Below are 10,446 nucleotides of genomic sequence, written 5' to 3'. Positions count from 1 at the left end.
GATGCTGTAAAGCGGTTCATGGTGCTGTGATTTCTCTAAGACGCACAGAAAAAATGTTTTAAAATTAAATTAATATTGTCCCAACATTTTCTATCATAAAACGATGATAACTGTCTGGAAAATGTACATTTTGGGCTACAGATTATTTCTGGACTGTGTCACGAGCGCTTTGTATTAATGTGGAAATGCAGATTTTGGTACTCCTCCAATATACTGAGGGGTAAAATAATACAGTGATTCTTACTATCGCCTCACTCCCCGGAGAGGGCGTGGCTTGCTGACGCACTGCGGATCCCTCCCAGTGTCTAAACGGAGCGGGGAGAGGAACGGCGAGGCACGGAAGGGGCGCGCGCACATGTGCGAGTGTGTTTGAACCAATGAACGCGTACGCGCGCGCCATTGGCTCACCAGCGGCCGGAGTGGCAGTGTGCAGACGGGCTCGAGTCGGAGCATCAGGGCCAAGTTGCGCAGAGATGCAGCGTACGTAGACGCAGCACGCGGGCACACCACCGCGGCTCTTCCCCGATATCATGATTAAAACACCGTTAAGATAGGTTGTTGTGGGTTTTATTTGTTTTTTTAATGGCGGCGCTGAAGTCGAGGTGATCCGCTCGCCAGCGGGAGTATAGTGCGCACTCCTTTTTTTTTTGCCGGGGCTAGTAGCCAACGCAGATAAATCCGCTGTATTATTATTTTTTCTTCTACCTGCTATTGCATAAGGAATCATGACAACGGGACAGGATGAAAGCTCTGTCCGTGTGGCATTGAGGTAAGGCGCTAAAGACTATTTAAATGTTTCCATTAACTCCCAAATGCGTAGCAACATTAATTGCCCGGTGCCACCTGTCAGTCAGTGCAGCGGGCCTAGCAAACACCTGCAAGTCATCAGCATCATCTTGTGTTCGCCAAACACTCTTTGACCTGGAAAATATTCCGCGTCGTTATATTTTGGCGTCGTGACGTTGCTGTTACCGGCTTTCAGGACATATTTGCGGCGCAATTGTTTCTCACCTCAGTTTGAATGAGCAGGTTTTGTGTTGGGGTCTATATCACAAACATAAAGCATCACGCCCATTGCACAGGTACGCGCACGCGCGCACACATTCACGGGCCATCCTCTGTAGCGTGCATGCTGGGAGGAGTGACAATCTTTTTGCAGCGGCTCTCTCTATCATAGAAAAGGAGACAGATGGAGAAGGTGGGAGAGAGCCAGTCGGCCTGTCTTCGTCCAACGGTCTGGCCTCTCATCAAAGCCTCCTGCAGAGACAGTGGATCGATGAAAGAAGAGCTTCACTGACAGTCAGGTTCCAAGGAAAAGGGCAGTGGGCCTATAATGCTGTCAAGTCTGCTCTTTGTTTGTAGACATTCAGTGGACAGCTCAGTCACGGCTCTCAGCGATTCAGTACTGTTCCAATGAATTCACCAAACGGACAGGCTGCTTCACCTCTAATTTCATGCACTTGATGTGGGCGGCTGTATTCATGCTGAAGAAGGCTGCTCACACCCAGATGGTGAAGTGGCACTGACAGTGACATAATGGGGAAACTAATTTCTTTCTCTCCCCTCCAGTCTGTCCGTATCCATAGTAATTATAAAAATGACTCATAATGGCAGTATAGTTTCTCATATCTGTTTTTTCTTTTTTTGGTATCCTCATCTTCAGCTGCTCGCCTGTGTTCCTTGTTCAACCTTAAAGACACACAAGTGCCTCGTCATTATTTGTGATGATTATGTTTGTGCTGAGCTTCCGGATACCAGTATCCCATTTATGAGGGGAATAATTTATTTTATGCTGTTGCTACTCCATGTGTAACAGGGGTTGAATTGGTCTCAAGTGTTGGTTTCGAACACAGTTTTTATGATTCTGGAGATGTTCTGTTTTGTACCGCCTGTTATTTGTTGCCAAATAACTCCCTGAAAAATTTGCCTTTGCAAAGATAGACATTTAGTGATTTTAATGCAAGGATGAAAGCAAAACAGGCAACTGCCTGAACCTGCCCAGTTAATTACAAAACAGTTCCCAGAACAAGCAGCATGTCGCCCTCCCAGTCTAAGTGGATCGAGTGCCACTTCTCCCCTGTGGAGCCTGTAATGCGGTCAGTTGTCTCTCCCCACCTGGAGTCTACTCTGCTGGGGCTTTCCTGTTTGTCCCTCTGGGGCTGCACAGTTGGTTGCACTAAGTAATATAATGGCCCTGCGCTGCCTTACTGTAAAGGTTTTCTGTTTGTCTCGATTCTGTGGTGTGATTTGTAGTGTTGTTTTGCTGCAGGCACTTTGGGTTTTTGTTGAGAGTTTTAGAAATGTTTTGATTACCTTTGATGTGTTTTACAGGGATGTAAGGTTAGGAATGGAGCAGCTCCTACAATGCTACCACTATAATGACAGTATGGTTTTACAGTGATACGTTGTGAGACTGTGTGATGCAATATCCAAACAGTCCTGAAGAAATCAAAAGTCCGGAAATATGCATCTAGGAATGAACGAACTGTGGTGTCAGTTGTGTGTGCGTCAGTTAGGTCAAAGGCCAGTGGAGGTAATGGTCATCATTAATCAATTTTAATAATGCATTTCTGTTAAATCTGATTAGCTTTTTTCCACTGAACACTATTTTACCTCTTAAGAGTGTTTAATATTCTTCTCTGCAAGTTGGTTAACTTCTGTTCACCCTACACTCTTTCAGTTAATTACCACCATCACAAATCATAAAGTAGCCACTGTTTTTTTTTTTTTTGCCAAATTGTTATCCTAACCATAATCTACTTTGATGATGACGATAAATTGCCCCACAAGATGAAATGGAGGGGGTCTACATAGAATAGAAAACCCTTTGCCCTATTAGCGTACACATGAAGTCAACGTATCTGATTACAAATGATCACCTGTCTAATATAATTCTAATTGATTCACACCTCATACATGACTGTAAGGTAGCAGAATTATGATATGCCAGTTTCATATGAAAGGTAAAACACACGCCTGTCCAGATTGGATGCAAGTGTATTTTTAAAATGATTTGCATTTTCAGAGAGAGTCTCTATAGGAGCATGCAAATTGCAGTGAAAGTGCAGACAACCATTCACTTAGGAAGAGGTGAATGTTTTGTGTTGTGGTTCCACCAGCTAAAATTACAGCTCTGTAAACTGTAATTCAATTTGCCATATGTGAGACTGGTTATTTGGTAAATGTACCCTGAAAAGCATAGTTGAGCTTTCTCATAATGATGCCTCTAAATGTAATTTTGTTACCACGGAGTTTTACTGAAGATCAGTTTTCATCTGTAATGGGTTTTCTAGTGACAAATTTTAAGTGAAATTTGTCAAGTATCTACCTTGCATGTGCATAGATGCTTCAAATTAGGCATGACTGTTTCGCTTTTGTTTTTTCTCTCTGCTAAACCCAACAAGCCTATGGATATTTGGTTAGGTGTGTGTCAACAAAAACGCCTCATATGTAGACATCATGGAAAAATTGCTGAACTCATCTCACAGACTAACAGTTTTCATGGTGCTGTTTTATACAGGGTTGGTTTTAAGGACTAAAATGACTTCTTAAGGTAATTTAACAGTTTAAGGCCAAAACTTTGTTTATATAAAAAAAGGCCATCTTGCTCTGTCAGACTTCTACAAAGGAACTCAAAGCTGAGAACATTTGCTTGTCAGTGTTTACTCGTGCAGAAAAATGGTGGCAGTAGAGGGTGTATTGTGAAACAGTTGCACAGTCGTATCCCTCCCTGACTACATTATATTAATTGTACTGTACCTGGTTTATTTGAACAGCCCATTATGTCATAACAGTCTGTTTTAAATGGTAGGTGTACATTGATGGGAGGGGCCGAAAGGCTTGCAGTGAGGACTTGCTGAACCTGCCTGCTGTGGTTGTTATTACAGTGTATGTAGCAGAATCATTGTTTTTAATGTGCTGACAGCTTAGCACTGGGGATCAAAGTGAGAGGGAAGTATCTTTGACTTTGTTTATATCTGCTGTAAGAGCTTAGCTTTTGCATTAACCACTTAATAACATAAAATGGAGGAGCTTGCAAAATAAAAAGCCATGCCACATCTCACCTAGAAATTTACCTCCTCATTTCCCCTGTAAAGACTTGTTGTCTCTGATGCTCAGCTGAAGGCCATAACAATGACGATAATGAAATTAAATGGGTCCCTAAACCTCTTAAGACTTAAGTTACAGCCATGCTTTAATGTAATCAAGTGTAGGCATGCAGCAACTGGTATAAGTGGGTAAGGCTAAGCCTCAGGTTGTGGCTCACAAGCCAGCTGTAGAGACACGACTAACTGTGGTGGAACAATCTTGTTAAAATGAGCTGCATGATTAGAGCAGATATCTTATATTATTGACCAGAATGGGCTTCAGCTCAGCTGACAAAAGCTGTGTGAGCCGAGGTTTACAATGCAAATAGAGATTAGTGTCTTTCATCGGAGAGGGGGGGAAAGCGCCCAGCTGAAAAATTGTAAAAAAACAAACAAAAAAAACAACAAAGGGGGAAAAGCATGTAGCTACATGTAAAATATCAATTTGTGTCTGTTGTTAAGCTGAAGCATTAGTTGGCTAACCATGACATACCTATTTTCTGTGTTTAAAAGCAACTCATGTTTTTGTATGCTACATAAAAGCTAAAGGTTTATCTGTCCAAAAGTTTATAGTTGAAGTGCAAAGACATGAAGAATTTTTTGAATGAAGTTTTAACAGTTTTTGGACACTGTAACAAGGGCAGGGCCAGTAGGTTACTGGCAGAGGACCAGTTGGAGCTCGGGACATTTAGATTCGTGTTCGTCGCCCATGGCAGCACCAACTAAACACAGCCCCTCAGTTTAAAGCCTCTGCAGACCTCGCGCTTTGTTCACATCCACTGAACTGTGAGAGTCTGTCAGGATGTAGCTGTTGACCCACAGTCGTTTAGATGTGTCTGTGTGTGGGTTTAAGAGTGTGTTGGTCTTTACCTGTGTTCTTTTTCCTCCCATTCTAGTAAATTGTCCAGTGTAATTTTTCACTGCTGGTTAAATTTCAAATGTTGACCCTGGGACTGGGTGATCAGTACAGATCATAAGTCCAATGGAAGTTTTATAGCTTTTGAGCTACAATCTCAAAAGCACAATTTCCCTCCGTCTCTAACCTGGACTGAGGTTCTATGAACAGCATTAATCAGTTGACCTCAGAGACACAGTAATTACGTACGGATTTAAAAGTTCAAAAAAATAGGAAACCATCTGACCATGATGAGCTCTGAAAGCTATTACCTAAAATTTTAAATTGAACCTTAAAATTTATGATGGAGCCTGTGCAAACATTTTAATTTCATCTTGAAACTAAATTTATTTATTTTATTCTGCAAATGATTAAAAACCAATTTGCGTAAGACATTGTGTTTATTAAATTTTTAAACCAAAAGTATCACCTACATTTCTCCCATTTGTAAGATCATAAAAGGGTATGAACTGTGATACATAGAAAACTAGAATTGATCCTCTGCTATTACTATAATAGTAGCTTAAGTTATCTTTAAGCTAAAGTGGCAGTATATTTGTCTTGTGCATTAATAGACTGACTCAGAAAGAGAAAGCAATTCGAAGCCACTGCTTCAGGGAAGTGTGAGGGAAATATTTATTCATGGCCATTTTTTTTGTCTTTTTGTTGTTGTTGTTGTTTTTTTCATTTTCAAATATGTTAAAAATGAATTTACTGAACAACTTATTCAGTAGACTGAGAAACTGAGAATGGTGGCAAAATGAAAGTTTGCCTCAATATTTTACTGTTGCTGAATAACCATTGCGAGCCAAATATTGAGCTGTATCACTGAATGAAGCAGTCCTAATGCACACTTATTGAAGTGTGCATTAAAACCCCCCAAAAAACCCCCAGGTTTTCTACCTTGCTAGGGAGAAATTCATCCATCACTTTTTTTTTCTCCTTCACTTAAACACAGTTGCAGCACATCCACAGTAAATGCACAACAGTGCCGTTACAGCTTACAAGATTTAAAGCTTTACTATTGTTTATGTGCACTGCTACCATGTTGGAATGTGAAGTTGGGGTCTGGTGGGTAATCAGAGTTGAGGAGGCATTCCAGTGGAAGATTCCGACTCAGAACTCGGGATTTCCGACTTTCAACTGAAAACGGAATACAGCAAGAACCTTTTCACATTACTTGATTTAACAAAATACAAAATGTCAGTAACATTTACAACAGGCACATGTCATAGAAAACAGTATTTCTTGGTACAGTGATGTGATTCAATTTATTATTTACACAGTATTCCACAAACAAGGGAAGAATAGTGTTTATTGCTGAGATTAACAACTGTAGGAGATTAATATCAGTCTGGAGGATCTGGTTTACTTTTTTGCTCTGTCTAGATCAACGAGTTCTTCTTTTGCCTTGTGTGGATTCCGCACAATTTTTCATTGTCATGCTATTTAAACACTTTTATTCAAGAAAGGGCTTGATGGAGGCTTTCATAGGACTGTATTACATCTCTGCACATGCCTCTTGTCTTTTTAAGCAGTAGCCAAAATGTGTAAATACTGGCCAAGTTACCCAGATGGAGGCTATGAATAACACCTACTTGGCCTGCAGCATTAGATGGGAAGAGGTATGTGATCCCAACAAGAGACAGAGGCAAGCTTTGGATAGACTCAATTCATTATCATGTAACATAAGTGATCTTCATCATTTGTACTTCATGATCTTACTGTATAAAAATTACTCGAGCTGACAGCCTGCATGACTTTATAGTGGTGCCATTTAGGTTATCACAAAGCACTTAATCCTGTGTGATAAAGTGCTGTGATAACAGACTGTTAAAAGTGCTGCACTTCACTAAGATTATAGTCCTTGGTTAGTATCTAAAATGTCAGAAAATAATGACAAAATGCCTTCTGCAAGTTCCAAACTAGAAGTGATATATTTGGTATGCTGTGTCACAAAACTATTTGAGTATTTTAGCTTCACAAATGTCAGTAAATGTTTTGTATTGTAAGTTTGTAAAATGAATATCTTAGGATTTTGGCTGGAGAAAACGAGCAGTTTGAAGACATAAACTTAGATTTTAAGGCACATTTTACTTAAAATACATAGCTCTATGTATTTGTTAGGAAAAGTTCCACAGCAGGCCTTACATGCTCACTGCAGCAGGACCACAATATCAGGTAGTCAAATTATCTTTAGTAACTGACTTTGTCGTGGTGACGGACTGCCCTGTATCACACTAATTTGAGACTAGCCCAGATAACACTTCCAGTGTTTGGCCATCATGACCTCCTTCTAGACAGAAGGCTCTTCCATTCCAAGGCTATGCTAAGCATAGCCTACACTTAAGCTCAACTTGCCTCAAAATAGATTCCTGACTGGCCGCAGCACTCCTGGAAGACCTCAGTTATCTATATCACAACCTCAGGAGTCAGCACATTTCTGCCAGATGCATCTGCACCAATGTAAAGAGCCTTTTGCTGTGGAGTCTGCATGCACCACATGTCAACATGTTTTGTTTTGTTTTTTGTTTTTTAACAAGAACCGGATTTCCCAAATTCTCCTTCTCCTCCATTATACAGCATAAAAATTAGATGGTTACACAGAATAAATTGGATGTAATCATAGAGTAGCTTACATGCAAACCACACCCTTAGAAAAATGTTATTGGCTCAGTTGTTGGCACTGTCTTGTTCTGGCGCACTTTGCATTGCTCCTTTTTTTCCCCCTAGGTAGTTTTCTTTCCCAGTCCTTTAATTTTACCAGCAGTGTACCACTGCTTGATATGTATGCCTTTTCCTGTTCACTGTACAGATCTGTCCAGTTAAGGACTTAGCCAAAAATGAATGAAGTCTAAATGTAGAACAGAAGCCCCAAATAGGATGTGGATGTAACTTAACTTCTATCATCCAACTGCCTGCATAATCACAAATAGGACTCAGACGGTCACAAATAGCTCTGTTTGCATAGCAAGCTGCCACCTTATTTATGTCAAGAGACTCTCTATAGTTAATGGGGACAGATGTTTTTTCTATGAAGTGATCTGTTTATATTTGTGAATCAGATTTTGTTTTAAGGTTATGTTGAAATGTATTAGATGTTGCTGTGCTGATATGGAAGATGCATGTTTAGCTTGCAGTCACCATGTTAGGGACCCATGACTATGTTAGCCCTGTGGAATCCATTCATCTAGCACTTCATGTTTGCTTGTTTTTTTTCTCTAATCTAAAAGTGTGACACATGTTTTAATATTATAGTTACAGAGACATTATGGATGGTGATTTTCAGTTTTACTTCACTTTACATGTCAGCTTAGCTTTTTTTTTTTATTTTTTTATTTTTTTTTTTTAACCTAAACCAAAGTGAGGTTTGTGTATTCAACCACAGTAATGTGATGGCATTGAATTTGGGTCGCAGTGTTTTCTTTGGTTACAACACTGCAACTGAAGATAGGGTTATTTGCCCTTAACGTACAATACCATATTTGGTGAAAGCCAAACATGGCACATATTAGCTTATCAAAGACCTCATACCGTCTGTGGTGAAGGAGTGGTAATTTGGTCTCGTTTTGGAGCCACAAGACATGGACACTTAGTCTCTGAACTCTGCTTTATACCTATAACTACTGACAGTTATTGATGAGAATTGGGTCATGCAACAGGACAGTGATCCCACACACAGAGCAAATCTATAACAGAATCGCTGAAAAAGAAAGGAATGAGGGTGTTGCAATGGTCCAAAGTTCATCAGGTACATTATCAATCGTTGTTCAGCTTTGGATTGGATAGTCTTTATTTTCGCTGGAAGCAATTTTGATAACAAACTGTCATCAGCTATGCCAGTACATACCACAAATAGTTGCCTTTGAAGCAAAATACATGATACTCGAATGAGTATTTGTTGAAAAATAACCGTTGGCTTTATACATTTTCATTAAATCCTTTGAGGATGTCATTATGTACCCTTATCCTATCTGATTAATCGCAAAAAATGCATCAGCAGATGAAAATGCAAAACAAAAAACAGAAAAACTGAAATTCTAGCTGTTATGATATCTAATTGCTGGAGGAGTAGTGGCTCATCTCTGCATCACATCTTCAATTTGGATGAGGAGTAGCAGGCAGTTACTTGAACAATAAAACAGCTTCTTTGCTTGTCAAACACCCCTCCTGTGTTTAGATGTCTTGCACCTAAAGTGCAGCCTTGGATTAAATCCTGCTGAAGGCACCAAAGTGCAAATGAAGTTCCACCACCTGCTGGCATCATATGGCAGCTGTTTAACTCAATCTGCATATTCATGAGGTGTTAGTCTTTCACTTTTTTTTTGCTGCAGATTTAAAATGTGGACAATGCCTTTGTTAAATCTTTCTGTGTTGATTGGTCACCCACTGTGAAATAAAGTCTTGTATTTGAGAGCTGCAAATAGTTAAGTGCAGAATCAAAGTGCCTTCCACTCTGTCTTGAATGGTGTGTTTACCTAACCTGTTATCTTCTATCTGGCCTGAAAACTGCAGATGGTGGCTGGCTGTAACACACACAGTTTTTAGGGCTAGCCTTTGTGTCGCTGACCCATGTTTGACACAGAAATGAGATTCCTATGTCAACAGCACATGGTTCAGTGACACTGCAGTCTAGGCCTAACTCTGCCTCTATCACAGAGGAGTGTGCTATCTCACAGTGTACATTTTCTCCTTATTTTGTTAGTTAATTGGACGAAATTATATCTTTTGTTTTTCTTCTATGCACTGCAAAAAAAGACAAAGCAGTTTTTATAAAGGCTTTTAACAATGTCTGCAGTATTTATTTGTTGTTGTTGTTGTTTGTGAAGTTGCATATAGGAAAACTAAGAAATAGACCTGCAGCCACATTTAAAAAAAAAAAAAGGCCAAACACTGGGCAGAAAACACATACATTTAAAAACAAGGGCAGTTTTTATTATATTATATTGTATATGTTATATATTCATTTTGTATTTGTGAATTTATGAATTTGTTTTTATGAATGTATGAAAACACATACATTTAAAAACAAGGGCAGTTTTTACTTTTAAGTGAATTATATTGTATTTGTTATATATTCATTTTGTTTTTATTTATTTTTGAAGATATTTAAAATGTTTGTAGTGAAGTAAAAACAAGTGTAAAGTACATGCTTTTGTTATTTTCCTGTTGAAACACATTTAATATATTTGACATAATTATGAGTGCAGTTATCATTGTTTTTTTTGTTTTTTTTTATTTATGTGGCTCTAATACATGTGTAGTATTCATTTCAACGTTTGAGTTCTTTTAATTTATTTTTTTTTGGGGGAGGGGGGGTTAAAACATTTTGATCACAAGTTTTTGTTTAACAAAAAATACAAAAAATGAATTCTGGAGCATGGACATTAGATTCCATATTTAATATTTAATTAGCGTAATTTCGTTATCTTTTTCAGAATCTGTTATGAGATGTTTGTGGTC

The 10,446-nt window shown here is 39.0% G+C and overlaps 1 protein-coding gene across 4 annotated transcripts in view; it reads left to right on the top strand.

The window, feature by feature from the left end:
- The first annotated feature begins 406 nt into the window (after nucleotides 1-406).
- Nucleotides 407-10,446, top strand: part of kif21a (kinesin family member 21A) — a 57,189-nt gene continuing 47,149 nt past the window's right edge. For all 4 annotated transcript variants that reach the window (XM_087843330.1, XM_087843329.1, XM_087843327.1 and 1 more), the window contains exon 1: nucleotides 407-769. In XM_087843330.1, the coding sequence (XP_087699456.1) occupies nucleotides 726-769 (44 nt within the window). In that variant the 5' untranslated portion in view covers nucleotides 407-725. The remainder of the gene's footprint in view (nucleotides 770-10,446) is intronic.

Source organism: Neolamprologus brichardi, chromosome 7 (assembly GCF_056152115.1).
Source record: "Neolamprologus brichardi isolate AB-2024 chromosome 7, ASM5615211v1, whole genome shotgun sequence".
In the NCBI taxonomy this organism is placed as follows: Eukaryota; Metazoa; Chordata; class Actinopteri; order Cichliformes; family Cichlidae; genus Neolamprologus; species Neolamprologus brichardi.
This window is presented reverse-complemented; position numbering and strand designations above follow the sequence as displayed.